The sequence below is a fragment of the Chrysemys picta genome, chromosome 3, assembly GCF_011386835.1.
Source record: "Chrysemys picta bellii isolate R12L10 chromosome 3, ASM1138683v2, whole genome shotgun sequence".
NCBI lineage: Eukaryota > Metazoa > Chordata > Testudines > Emydidae > Chrysemys > Chrysemys picta.
This window is the reverse complement of record NC_088793.1, coordinates 106,227,309-106,241,411: the sequence shown is the minus strand read 5'-3', so window position 1 is coordinate 106,241,411 and position 14,103 is coordinate 106,227,309. Positions and strand designations below refer to the sequence as shown.

Genomic DNA, 14,103 nt, shown 5'->3' with positions numbered 1-14,103 from the left:
CCCCACTCCTGAAATAACTAAAAATAGGGAACAGTCATTAACCCCCCAAAAAGGGAGACTTTACTAAACACAAGGTGTCACAAGTACTCCTGTTCTTTTTACTAAACAAAAAGTTAATGGAAAGCAAAGTAGTGTAGAATGGATTTATTATGGAGTGACAGTGTTTAAGTATTGCTGAAAATTCAAAATTGTCAAAACCAAATGACATGGACTTCCAGTATGTATTCCAATTCTAACTGGGTGAAATTTTAAAGCGGTTGACAGAGCAAGGGAAAAAATTGACTTTGTAAAAATTGAGACCATACAAGAGCTCTTTCTCTGACCATAATTAAACAGATGCTACACTTTTTAACATAGTATATGGCATAATTTAATGGTGCACAAAACACTCTAAAGAGTGTTCAGATTGTCTACATACTAGGCAGGAAGGCAGCTACAAAAAAACTTCACTGCTAGCTTTGTCAAAATTGGAGTAATGTTAGTGAACATATAATATGTACATATATAAATCCAACAGATATATGAACAACACTGAGAATGTACTTTCAAGTTTTCCCCAAACACTTTATATTAAATAAGGCATTAATACAAAGCATAGCAGCACACCATTGCAGTTAGATCAATAGATTCCAACCCTGATATATCGCAGTGCTCAAATCTGCTAACAGGAATGTGTGAAAATAATCACTTGCATTTGCATTTTAATTCTTTGTTGTGGAAAATGAGTAAGAATCTAGATTCCATTGGAAAAATAAAGACATGACTTCTTGGAAAGGTCTCTAAATCAAAAAAATCTACACTTTTAGCTGGTGGAGGTATTTGGGATATCTTGTGCATCTGCTAAATGAAGTTTTTGTCTGGAACAAAGAGTTAAGAAATTAAGTTTTCATATGATAACACGAGAATTTACCTTATGAATATCTGTATTATACCGATATTTAATGTTTGTAAAGTATGACAGATTTGAGATGACATAAAAGAACAAAATATTACACATGGCCTGACATGCTGGAATATCAATACACATTGGATGCAATTATACACAAGGTCGAAGTTTACATGCGAGAGGGAAAAAACAGTATCACAAGTCATCTTAGTGCTAAGCACAGTCACCAATTTAAAAATAAATTAATCCTCTTCTGTTTTATTGCAATTACAAAATAGCCTGATCCAAATATTTTCAATAAAATGCAAATAGTAAAAATGAAATACATATTTAATATTTTCCTTGCCTAAAAAAATAAGTTTAAATTTAGAGACTATTAACAAATCTTAAATGGGAAGTTTGAAAGAATGGAGGCGTGCAGGTATCTAGAAGGGCACAGCCCTGGTCCTGTGCATTTACATAAGAAAATGTATTAAATAAGTCTCTTAGAATACAGACCATTCACTATTAATTTGAGGACATCTGAAATCCTCATTAAAATACTATCCTTATATTAAAAGATGCTAACTCAGATCAGTTGCTTATATAATTAGAGCCCAATGAAACAAAGACATTTTAGAACCACTCTTTCTGACGAGGGCAGGAACAGTTATGCCATGAATTTCCGTAAATGTTGTAACATAGTAAATGAGTTATAGCAGGGGCTGTTTTCACTTAATATCAGTAAGGTTGCACAACAGTTTCCAATAAATCCTACTCAAATTCCAAAACATACACCTTTGGGACTGAAATATTTCACACTTGGCCTCTGGCTTGGTGAAACATTTTGGAAAGTTCTTCTCTCTCTCTCTCATCTACTTATATCAGGGGCGGGCAAACTTTTTGGCCTGAGGGCCACATCAGATTTCCAAAATTGTATGGAGGGCCAGTTAGGGGAGGCTGTGTCTCCCCCAACAGCCAGGCGTGGCCTGGTCCCCACCTCCTATCCGACACCCTCCCCCTGCTTCTCACCCCCTGATGGCTCCCCCTGGACTCCTACCCCATCCAACCCCACTGTCCCCTGACTGCCTTCCCCGGGACTCCTACCCCATCAACCCCCTCCATTCCCTGTTGGCCCCCCCCCAGTACTCCTGCCCCATCCACCACCCCCTGCTCCTGTCCCCTGACCACCCTGGACCCACCACCCCTGACTGCCCCATCCAACCCCCCTCTCATTCCTGACTGCCCCCCCAGGACCGCTGTTCCATCCAACCCCCCTGTTCCCCGCCCTCTGACCGCCCCGAACCCTATCCACCCCCCCCACCACCCCCCGAACTCCTCTGCCCTCTATCCAACACCCCTCCCTCCCCCCCCCCCCACTACCCCTTTACCGCGCAGTGCAGAGCACTGGTGGCTGGCAGCGTTACAGCTGCACCGCCCAGAGCACCGGGTCAGGCCGTGGCTCTGCAACTGCGCTGCCTGGCCGTCCAGAGCGTTGCGCCGGCAGCGCAGCGCACTGAGGCGGCGGGGGTTGGGGGACAGCATGGGAGGGGCCGGGGGCTAGCCTCCTGGGACAGGAGCTCAGGGGCTGGGCCGGGCCGGATGTGGCCCACGGGCTGTAGTTTGCCCACCTCTGACTTATATGGTCCTTGTTACTGTTGTATCTGAGCACCTTATACTCATGGATACATTTATGATCACAACACCCCTGCGAGGTAGGGGAACACTATCATCCTCATTTCACTGACAGGGAAGTGAGGCACAGAGAGATTAAGTGACTTTCACACAGGAAGTAGGTATCAGAGCAGGGAGTTAAACAGTGTGTCTCAAGTCCCAGGCTGATGCCCTAACCACTGGACCATCCTTCTGCAATGGTTAGGAGGCTTACAAGAATGGAAATGACAACTTAAGGTAATGCATACATTAATATAAATGTAAGTTATTTAGCTGGTTATTTGCAGCTGTTAATGCTTAGGCATTTAACGGTAACGCTGCAATTCTGTATTTTGCATATTTCAGTGATCTATGTTATAAGTTTGTGTGCAAGTTTCCTCCTTTAACAGGAGCCTTAAAAAGTGTTGTGGAAAACTGAAGAATATTAGAATTTTTTTGCCCTAGTATCAGCAGGACAGAACTCCATTCCTGAACACTTTAGGAGGCATATTATTATGCATGGTTGCTCCAGAGTTCCTAGCCAAAGTGGGTAGTTTATATCAAGGTCTGCACTCAACTGGCTAAACAGTCTTTTTTCTCAACATGTCCAGTCTAAAATTTTATACTTCAGCTATGACAATTTTAGATATCTGTGTCTGATGTACCTTTTTCTTTCAAAGTGTAAACAGAAATAGTTAATGAAGAAATCTTTAAAGAAATAGCCTATTCACAAAGCTTTGTTTAGATCTACAGCAACCTACACTTTGAGTGTTACAGGAAAGCCATCTGTAAGCTAGAGGGATCTGAAAACATGACATACTACAGCCCTGAATTTCAAAAAGAAGCACTGTTAAAATCCATTTTAACTCTCTTGAGCTACAGAACACCCGTGAAATGTATTTTCTGGAAATTTAATAGTATAATTTTGGTTCTGATCAACTTTTTATTGCAAAAATGTTCACCAAAAATGACATTCAATAAAAAGGATACATAGAAGAATTCAGTTCTTCCAGCTGCAATATAAATGAACAAAGTATGAGAAAAAACACCGTAGTTATAATTAATCAAGTAAACATGTCAATAATACAATTATAAATGGTACTAACACATATTTAGGGTCTGTTGCAAAAAAATTAAACAAACCTTTCATGATAGTACTGTAAGTTTAAAAGCAAGTGTAGCTCTACACTAGGAAGTTTTGAGAAATTAGACTTTTTGGATATTTAACAGTTTTCCTGTTTATCAAATTTAGAATACATAGGTCCAGATAATTCTCTCTGTCTAGTCTCTGTTAGGTGTGGCAGAGTACAGAAAGAACACAGGGAAGATGGTCCAGCTCGCTGATGCTCAGGCTGGTTCTACATCAGCCTAAGCTCTGAAACAGTTTGCAGGATCTTAAAGGAGGCTCTAAGCTGCACAAACTGGTAGAGGCGCCACAAGGAGTAGTCTGAATAAGAGGGATGGATAAGGCACTTGTATTTCCTCAAAATTAATACTGAGGAAGTAGAATCCTTGGCAGATATGGGAAATATCCTGGGTCATTAGAGTCACATTTTTCCTCAACACATTTAAACCTAAATTCCTGAGACCCTAAGGTCTTCAAGTTGTATAGAAAGAATACCACTGCTGGATCCTGTTCTTGAACCAGATCTAATTCTGTGAAGCAACTTCAGTGGAAGACAGTCTGTCTTGACTATACTTACATCTGATAGCAGCCTATCCAAATTGGAGTCACTGGCAAGTTTTCTTTTATCTTCAGGAAGTTCTTCCAACTCCCCATAGAGTTCCAAATTCAAGCGAGCTAGTTTCTCCTGCATCCCCCGCACATGTTCCATCTGTTCTATGGAACACTCATTTCCTGAACAAAGCAGATTGTAAAGCTGTTATGTAAGAATCTGACAATGGGGTAAGGAGCAAAGTCTAAGCTACTGCATGTATATCTTAGATGGATTTTCGTAGTAGAGGGAAAAAAGTGGTCAAATATCAGAAACAAATCCGTTTACCTTCCATAGGACTCAGTTTTATTTTTCCATGTTTATTACCGTAACTTTTTAAATAAGAGCTTCTGTCCTTGCATTTGATCCTGTATTTGGGTCATGCTGAATTTGTGATATCAATCATTTCAATGGCAAGAAACTAAGATTTTAAACAGGTGCAATGTTCTTACCCTGTTCTGAATGGAAGATCTGCATGCTGGATACAGCAACAGAGGGTCCTGTGGCACCTTTGAGACTAACAGAAGTATTGGGAGCATAAGCTTTCGTGGGTAAGAACCTCACTTCTTCAGATGCAAGTAATGGAAATCTCCAGCGGCAGGTATAAATCAGTGTGGAGATAACGAGGTTAGTTCAATCAGGGAGGGTGAGGTGCTCTGCTAGCAGTTGAGGTGTGAACACCAAGGGAGGAGAAACTGCTTCTGTAGTTGGATAGCCATTCACAGTCTTTGTTTAATCCTGATCTGATGGTGTCAAATTTGCAAATGAACTGGAGCTCAGCAGTTTCTCTTTGGAGTCTGGTCCTGAAGTTTTTTTGCTGTAAGATGGCTACCTTTACATCTGCTATTGTGTGGCCAGGGAGGTTGAAGTGTTCTCCTACAGGTTTTTGTATATTGCCATTCCTGATATCTGACTTGTGTCCATTTATCCTCTTGCGTAGTGACTGTCCAGTTTGGCCAATGTACATAGCAGAGGGGCATTGCTGGCATATGATGGCATATATAACATTGGTGGACGTGCAGGTGAATGAGCCGGTGATGTTGTAGCTGATCTGGTTAGGTCCTGTGATGGTGTTGCTGGTGTAGATATGTGGGCACAGTTGGCATCGAGGTTTGTTGCATGGGTTGGTTCCTGAGTTAGAGTTGTTATGGTGCGGTGCGTGGTTGCTGCTGAGAATATGCTTAAGGTTGGCAGGTTGTCGGTGGGCGAGGACTGGCCTGCCTCCCAAGGTCTGTGAAAGTGAGGGATCATTGTCCAGGATGGGTTGTAGATCACTGATGATGCGTTGGAGAGGTTTAAGCTGAGGACTGTAGGTGATGGCCAGTGGAGTTCTGTTGGTTTCTCTTCTGGGCCTGTCTTGTAGCAGGAGGCTTCTGGGTACACGTCTGGCTCTGTTGATTTGTTTCTTTATTTCCTTGTGTGGGTATCGTAGTTTTGGGAATGCTTGGTGAAGATCTTGTAGGTGTTGGTCTCTGTCTGAGGGGTTGGAGCAGATGCGAGCTACAGGCACTGAGGTACAATCGCATCTGCTCCAACCCCTCAGACAGAGACCAACACCTACAAGATCTTCACCAAGCATTCTCAAAACTACGATACCCACACAAGGAAATAAAGAAACAAATCAACAGAGCCAGACGTGTACCCAGAAGCCTCCTGCTACAAGACAGGCCCAGAAGAGAAACCAACAGAACTCCACTGGCCATCACCTAACCTCGTTATCTCCACACTGATTTATACCTGCCGCTGGAGATTTCCATTACTTGCATCTGAAGAAGTGAGGTTCTTACCCACGAAAGCTTATGCTCCCAATACTTCTGTTAGTCTCAAAGGTGCCACAGGACCCTCTGTTGCTTTTTACAGATTCAGACTAACACGGCTACCCCTCTGATGCTGGATACAGTCCACCTAGAGAGTGCCCCATCTCTAGATCTGGCCTTATTTTTCACTTAAAGTGTCATCAGACTAAACTTGGCTGTTCCTGGAGTTTCTCCTCCAGCACCTCATAACCTCTGTCTCTCAGACATGCTCAACCCCCTCCTATTTAACCAGATTATAGCTAATTGGATACCCCTGAACTAATGTATGTACTTTGCAAAAGTACCTCCACACTTCTCTGCAGGGTTGAAGCACCTGGCAGCAGGAATGACTAAGCAGAAGAACCCTGTAACCCCATGCACAGCCCTAGAAACTTACACCTGTTGTATACAATATTATGATTCCATTTCAAGGTCAAAAAGAAGAGTAAGATGGGCTGCATGTATGAAAGCAAATATCTTCAATTGCATTAGACCCGATCCTGCTCACATTAAAGTTAATTACCACACTTCATGAGAGCCATGGGCTTAAGTCCTAAACAAAAGCACTGAACACTTTGATGCCATGTATGAGGCATAGGTTCTGGAAAAACTCCATTGCAGAATTGAGTGGAGATGTCACATGATATGCCTAGGTTCTAAAGGTAAGAATCATCTTCATGGACCCTCAGTCAATAGTTCATGAAACAGCAGCAGCATCTGCCTATAGGCAAGAATTTGCAGTGGTAATCAATTCACCCAAAAAGAGGAAGTAGGCATAACCTACGCTAGGATTCGAAAAGCTACCCAATACCAACCCCTTTTCCTATCACCTCTTGACCAAGTAATATAGCATTACACTTTAAACAACAGTTACAGGTGAAGTTCTTCACAGAAACTCGATTTCTGGCAAGATGTAAATTTGGCAAAAACAGAATTCAGTCCCCCAGCATAAGCCAAAATTTAAACTTTTTAATTTTAATTAAATATTAGCAGATATACAGTTTGAATTTGTTTCCTACTTTGGAATTTACTACTTCATTTCATAAAGGCATCTTATTTCTTGGTTACATTTCTGCTAATATTTAACATACCCAAAGTATTTTTAAAGTTGATATTTTAAATCTACAAGCCAAGAAACTTATTTGTGTGTCCCATGATAATTGGAACACAATCTCTTAGCACACAAGCACTATGAAAGGGACTTTTTGACACAGCATTGACCCAAAGATAACCCTATGATTCAAAGGGTTGCTATTTCAAATGGCCAATAAAATAATCATGACCAAGTATAGACTAACCTCTTGTCTAATATAGACTGACAATCTCTCTGTAACTAGCACATCTTGTTTGCAAAAAACTGCTATCTTATATAAAAGCAACAGCTGGGTAAAGAAAACCCACATATTTACCGAATGCTTGAAGTTTGCCAGAGTGGAAATCATTTAGAAGGCTCAGAAGTCCCCTCTCCATCTCTTGCACGTCTGATACATCTGTGAGAAAAGAGTGCTGTATTGGAGCTGCCTGTGCCCCTTTTCCTTCCCCTCCTGGAGGTTTGGCTTTTTCTTTTATTCCTCTGAGGAAATGAAAGACATGTAATTTTACAGAAGAGACTATCTTCCTCTTTTTGCTCCTGCTGAAGAAGTGCAATGAAGGACTATCCTAGAAATCAGCCTTAAAAGGACAACTGTAGTGAATGTACATACTTAACTGCACCATCAAATTATAAAGTATGGGTCACAAATTTTACCTAAATATAAAGTGATCATATTGTGAAGCCACTATCTTGACAATCTGATAATATAAAGCAGGACTCCAAGAATCTGCTTTCTTATTACCATTAGAAAGCACAGTATCATCCACACGTTTTCCTTTTAAAAGTATTAAGAAAAACTTTTTGATTTCCCAATACTTTGATAGGAAGCAGACTCCTGGAACTCTACTTGGAATCAAACTAGGCCCCTGGGTGGGGAAGTAAATAACAAGGCAACCACTTTCACTGAACAGATATTAAAGCAGTAACAGGTATTTCTAATGTATACATTCATATTAGCTAAGATTTTATAACTTGACACTAGTTTTATTTTTCTTCCATAAAACTGCATGAAAGTTAGCCAAGCAGACACATTCTTAAATACTCTGCATACAATGCACGCGCTCACAAGTGTGGAGAAACTCAAGTGAATTCAATCTTTTTACTCAACTATTCCATGAGTAGCTTATCCTGATGTAAATATAGTTTTGTTGGCTGAATATAACCTGCAACTACTACTTTAGTTTAGAAACTGCAATAAATTTCCATATGACCACCCCTTGTCAAGTCAGGCTAATAGCTTGGCCATCCACAGAAATGATTCATATATAAAAATAAGTTTAGGTCAAATTTAACAACAACAAAAATATCAAAGTGATTATATTTCCCCCATATCTTGCCATATGAGAAATAATCCTATTGTGTATTTTAAAACATTATTGAGTTGCACACAATGATAAATGTTAGTCCATTCTCACGTCAGCTGCAGTTACTGTAGATTTCTAGAGTGGTACACATTGCATTTTGGATAATATAATATTTCTAGAGAAAACATTTTTCCTGAAATGCAATGGAGAAAGAATATCTACTGCACTTCTGAGTGGCAGATTCAGCAAGCTCTGCCATTCTGCTGATATTGGCACCTCCACACTAGATCTCAGTGCAGCACTGATAAAGTTAACTACTACAAAGATTGCTTAAGAATTTTGTTCTCAACCGTATTCTCTACCCACCTCTGCCTATATGCATTAGTTCACTGTTTAAGCTCCAGCTAATACTTTTAGGCCAATAATCCCAACTGTCTCTCCTTTTCCCACCCTCAATGATTTGTAGAATATTAGGAACTTACCTTTTTAACTTTGGTCTTTGTGAATTTGCTTGTGGTGCAGGATTTGAAAAAGCTGTACTTTTACTGACCGGCACAGAATTTTTCTTGGCATTAGTAACCTGAGTTGGGTGACTACTGGATGATTTGGGGCTCCTCCTCTTGATTTTCCTTTCTTCCATTTCCGCTGGTTAACTATTGCACTCAGACTAATTTCTTATCTTATGGAAGGAATAAAATAGTTAAATATCCATTGAAAGGGGCAAACGAGTTATTTATTATAAAGAGCTGTAGTGATGCTCAGGCGTATTGTATAAGAGTCTAGTTTTTAAACCCCTCACAGATCAGCAGCAATTGCTTTATCTAAAAAGGGAAATCTTGATTTTCAAGATAAGCTGGCAAAGCCTGTAAGAGCAGCAGAAAAATCAAGATCACAAATCTAGAACTTCCAAGTCAGCTGGAGCCCCACTAGTAACTAAACTATTCTACTACACTTATTTTCTGTTACAGTAACTCCTCACTTAAAGTCGTCCCGCTTAACGTTGTTTCATTGTTACATTGCTGATCAATGAGGGAACATACTCATTTAAAGTTGTTCAATGTTCCACTCTTATGTTGTTTGGCTGCCTGCTTTCTCCACAGCTGGCAGCCTCCCTACGCCCCCCTCTCCCTCCACAGCGCCTCCCGCCCGCCGGCAGACCCCACGAATCAGCGCCTTCCCCCTCCTCCCCTGCCTCCTGCCCACGGAAATCAGCTGGCATTTTGGAGGTGGGGAGAGGAACGAGGACTCGGCACGCAGGCTCCCCCTGCCTCCCGAACATGGCAAGCCAGCTGATTGCCCCGGGCCGGAGAGGGAGCCTGCGCCAAGTCCTCGCTCCTCCCTCCTAAACGCTGCAAGCCAGCTGATTGCCCTGGCAGGAGGGAGAGGGGAGAAGCGAGGACTTGGCGCGCCTCCCCCCTCCCTCCCTCGCCTCCCGAACATGGCAATCAGCTGGCTTGGCATTTAGAAGGGAGGGAAGAAGGGAGAGGGGAGGAGCCAGGACGCAGCATGCGAAGTAAAGGGGAGGGGAGAAGAGACGGGTCAAGGGTGGGGGCTTGGGTGGAGTGGGCAGGCTGAGGATTGAGCCCCCCCACCCCTGGTGCTTGCAGAGTAGGGGAAGCTGCCCTGGAACCTAACCCCTCCCCCCCCCATTTAGATTAATTCTTATGGGGAAATTGGATTTGCTTAACATCATTTCACTTAAAAGTCGCATTTTTCAGGAACATAACTACAACGTTAAGCGAGGAGTTACTGTACATGACTGGTGTACTAGAAATCACCCTTTCAGCCACTCTTACTCAATTATAGACTAAGTAGAATAATCAGAGATGACTGAAGCAAATTGTAGTATTATACAATGCATTAATATTCTAGAAATAACATATATGTACCCAAATATTTTAAAACCCCATCACTATGTATTTTATAACAGCAATAATGAGCTTGGTATATGGCATTTCCTGGAAATTAATGACTAGGTGGAGCCTGTGCCCCTACAGCTGCTCTTCAATCTTTATTAGTTAATTCTGTCACTTCCTCAAAGTAGTCCTTCAGCAGTTAAAAAAAAAAAAACAACTCACACTGAAAGCACATGGGATCAGAGTAAGAAAACTGAAAAAAGTAATAAGCCTGTTCAACTGCCACACTCCAGATGCTTTCCAGTTCTACTTTCTGCATAGAAGTAGCAGCATGAGCATAAAAGCAAGCTGATATTAAATGTAGCAGTAAAATAAAAAACAGTATAACAAACAGCATTACTTCATAGTCAATCTACAGCTGCCCTATTGTCAATGGAGAAAAACAGAAGAGGAAAAAGCTAGTCCCCTTTGCCTCTTCAAACTTCTCTACTCCTCCCTCATTTTACATTGAAACTTTCCTCTGTCCCACTTGGGGTTTTTGTTATTCATTCTTTCCTTCTCATGGCCAGCCCTTATTTAGAAGGGAGCCGCCTAGCTGAAACTATCTTCAGGGTTGACACTGACACCATAATGCACTGACCCAAGCCCGCTGTTTTCTTTCACTATTTATAATTACTGTAAATTGATTAATAAAAATTAAAGGAATTGGGGATGAAGCAGAAACTTTGGACACAGAAAAATCTTAATAGTCTGATTGCATAGGAGTGTCCCTGTGAGTTCATACTACGTGCCCAACCATCACAGAAACATTGGCTTCAAAAGGCACGAGAGCAAGGCCAGCAGTTCTGCAGGGCACATACTGTTCTGGTGTGATTGCATTCACAGGGTGAGTGAGACATCCTGACACTGCCCGTGGATGTTGGTTGGGGCTCACTTTGTGCTATGTCTGGTGTGATGCCATTTACCTGACCCCAAACTCAAAAGCCACAAGTCAGATTCATAGGTAGGGTTGCCAACTTTTGAATCCCACAAAACCGAACACCCAACCCCTGCCCCTTCCGCAAGGCTCTGCCCCCCCACTCACTACATTCCCCCTCCCTTCGTGGCTGGCTCTCCCCACCCCTCACTCACTTTCACTGGGCTGGGGCAGAAGGTTGGGGTGTGGGAGGGGGTGAGGGCTCTAACTGGGAATGTGGGCAGGAAATGAGAGGTTGAGGGAGTGGGGTTGACGGTGCAGGAGGGGGCTCTAGGCTGGTGCAAGAGATTGGGATGCAGGATGGGGCTCTAGCCTGGGGTCCTGGCTTGGGGTGCTGGCTCTCGGGTGGGGACAAGGATGAGGGGTTTGGAGTGCAGCCGGAGGGTGGGGCTGAGGGATTTGGAGTGTGGGAAGGAGCTACGGGTTTGAGGCAGGGGGAGGGGTGCAGGTAAGGGTGGCTGCTCATGGGGTGCAGGCGCGCAGCCAGGACAGGTAGAGACTAGCCTACCTTAGCTCCACAGCACCACTGACTGGACTTTTAACGGCCCGGTCGGCGGTGCTCACCGGAGGTGCCAGAGTCCCTTTTCAACTGGGTTTTCCAGTTGAAAACCAGACCCCTGGCCACTCTATTCATAGGTGATGGGACTACAGAGGCTACTGCCCCCACTTGAAGTGGTTTCCATCATCGATGGGTTTACAGCTTGGTTCAGTGGCTCTCAGCACCCCCACTATCAACACAGTTCCAGCGCCCGCTCAGACAGCACCCAACCCCGAGAGCTGCACCGGGGCGTGTTGTGCATTACATGGATACACTACACGGCACCGACCCCAGGGGCTGCTCCTGTTCCGCGGCAGCGCCTGCCCGGCAGAGGGTTCTGGGCCCGGACCACATCCCCCCGGCCCGCCCCAGACCCTACCTGCGCAGCTTCCCGTTTCACCGGTTTCCTAGTGTGTTTAGGGAAGTGACGCACTCGTCACGTGAGAAAGCAACGCCTCCTCATACGACCTTCGGTGGGCGCGTCGTGCATTGTGGGAGCGGGAGTGCAAGCCTCCCCCCTCCGGCGCACAGCTCTGTAGCCAGGCCTGTGCCTGAAGAGCGAATAAACTACAACTCCCAGAATTCCTTGCGGCGAGAGACGGGAGGGAGGAAAAACCGAAACGGCCGCTCTGTGGGGGTGGGGCCAGGAGTGTCCCCCGCCCCGCCTCATTTTAAAAGGGTTTGCTCCTCTCAAGCCTATGGCGCGTGTCCTTCGGAGAAGCGCGGTCTCGTCGCCAGGGTTACAGGGAGGGGTTCACCGCGCCCCTCCCCAGCGCAGGCATAGCTTCTATCCCGGGGCCCAAGCCCCCCGCGCTAAGGCTCAGCGCGCTGGCACGCGGTAAAAGGAACGTGGGGGCGTGGCAGCAGCTGTCTCCCCACGCGCTGTGCGCAAAGCGCTGAGAGGCCTGTATCAGCACAAAATGCAACCCTCCCCTTTTGCAACTGGGAGCGGTTTCTGCCATGCAGCGTAGCAGTTTGGTAAACTGTTAACTTGCTACCGCCTGTCCATGGGGTTGCGAATCAGGAGGGGATGGGGTATGTGGTCAAAAACGATCCCAATCTGCTTCCTGACCGGAGTGGCCGCTTTCATTGCATTCGTGAAAGGGGAGGTAGGGTTTCTGGGTATGGAGCGTGCCCCTGAGCCCAAGTTGAGACCACAGTGGCCCCTTTTCATTTTTTCCACTGGCTTCTCCTTGCTTAGTTCCAATAACTGGGCTGCTCATGCACCTGTCACTGGTCCAGGGATGGTTGCAAAACGGGAGGGATGGGTTTGTGGTCAAAAACACTCACGGTCTGCTTCCTCTGGGGGATGGTTGCAAAATGGGAGGGATGGGGTTTTTGGTCGAAAACACTCCCGGTCTGCTTCCTCTGGGGGGATGGTTGCAAAACGGGAGGGATGGGGTTTGTGGTCGAAAACACTCACGGTCTGCTTCCTCTGGGGGAAGGTTGCAAAACGGGAGGGATGGGTTTGTGGTCGAAAACACTCACGGTCTGCTTCCTCTGGGGAAGGTTGCAAAACGGGAGGGATGGGGTTGTGGTGGAAAACACTCACGGTCTGCTTCCTCTGGGGGATGGTTGCAAAACGGGAGGGATGGGGTTGTGGTGGAAAACACTCACGGTCTGCTTCCTCTGGGGATGGTTGCCAAACGGGAGGGATGGGGTTTTGTTCAAGCGGGGTGTGTGTGTGTGTGTGTCTTGCAGACTGGATACTGTGCCCTGATTCCCCAAGAAGACTGTTATTATCTGTGACTGCAGAGATCTTAACACAGCATTGAGCATAAAATGAGCTTTAACAATATGTTGTGACTACTTACATTAAAGAAATCCAGTCCACCTTGGTTTAGGAGAGAGACCACTGATTGACCAATAAAAATCAGTTGTTGCAGATCCCCATAGTGCAATTTTTTTTTCTTTTCCATTGTCAGTGCAGCTTTTATTTTGGTGAGTTTTGCACACAGATGCAGAAATGTGGACTTGCGCATCCAAAAGTTCTGCAGCCACTGGTTATGAGCCCAAGCCTTCATTGTTTCAGAAGATTTTTTGCCCTTGGGAAGGATGTAAGATGACACCATATAATACACTACACTGAATATTTGTGAATCAGCTTCTACACACAAGTCCAGCACACAGGTCTTGCTGTCTTTTCACTGCAGTCCTTGATCTTGCTGACAAATCTGTAGAGAATTACTGGAACCATAAACTCCCTGAACATTAAATCTCACCAAATGAGGGTCAATCCATCCTCATCATTATATCTACTCATTATACTCATTATACTCCACACCCGTACATAGCCACTATATGAAC

The 14,103-nt window shown here is 44.3% G+C and overlaps 1 protein-coding gene across 4 annotated transcripts; it reads right to left on the bottom strand.

The window, feature by feature from the left end:
• Positions 1–129: 129 nt before the first annotated feature.
• On the bottom strand, positions 130–12,313 carry CCDC28A (coiled-coil domain containing 28A). 4 transcript variants are annotated; one of them, XM_005280362.5, is made up of 6 exons: positions 12,176–12,313; positions 8,909–9,105; positions 7,439–7,602; positions 4,222–4,376; positions 3,509–3,531; positions 130–857 (listed from the first exon to the last, which is right to left on the bottom strand). In XM_005280362.5, the coding sequence occupies exons 2-6, from the start codon at positions 9,064–9,066 to the stop codon at positions 803–805; spliced, it is 555 nt and encodes a 184-aa protein (XP_005280419.1). In that variant the 5' UTR covers positions 9,067–9,105; positions 12,176–12,313; the 3' UTR covers positions 130–802. The 4 variants fall into 4 exon arrangements, with proteins under 4 accessions (XP_005280419.1, XP_023968784.1, XP_042704132.1 ...); XM_024113016.3 differs by having other exon boundaries at positions 12,086–12,207; XM_042848198.2 differs by having other exon boundaries at positions 11,926–12,194.
• Positions 12,314–14,103: the final 1,790 nt, after the last annotated feature.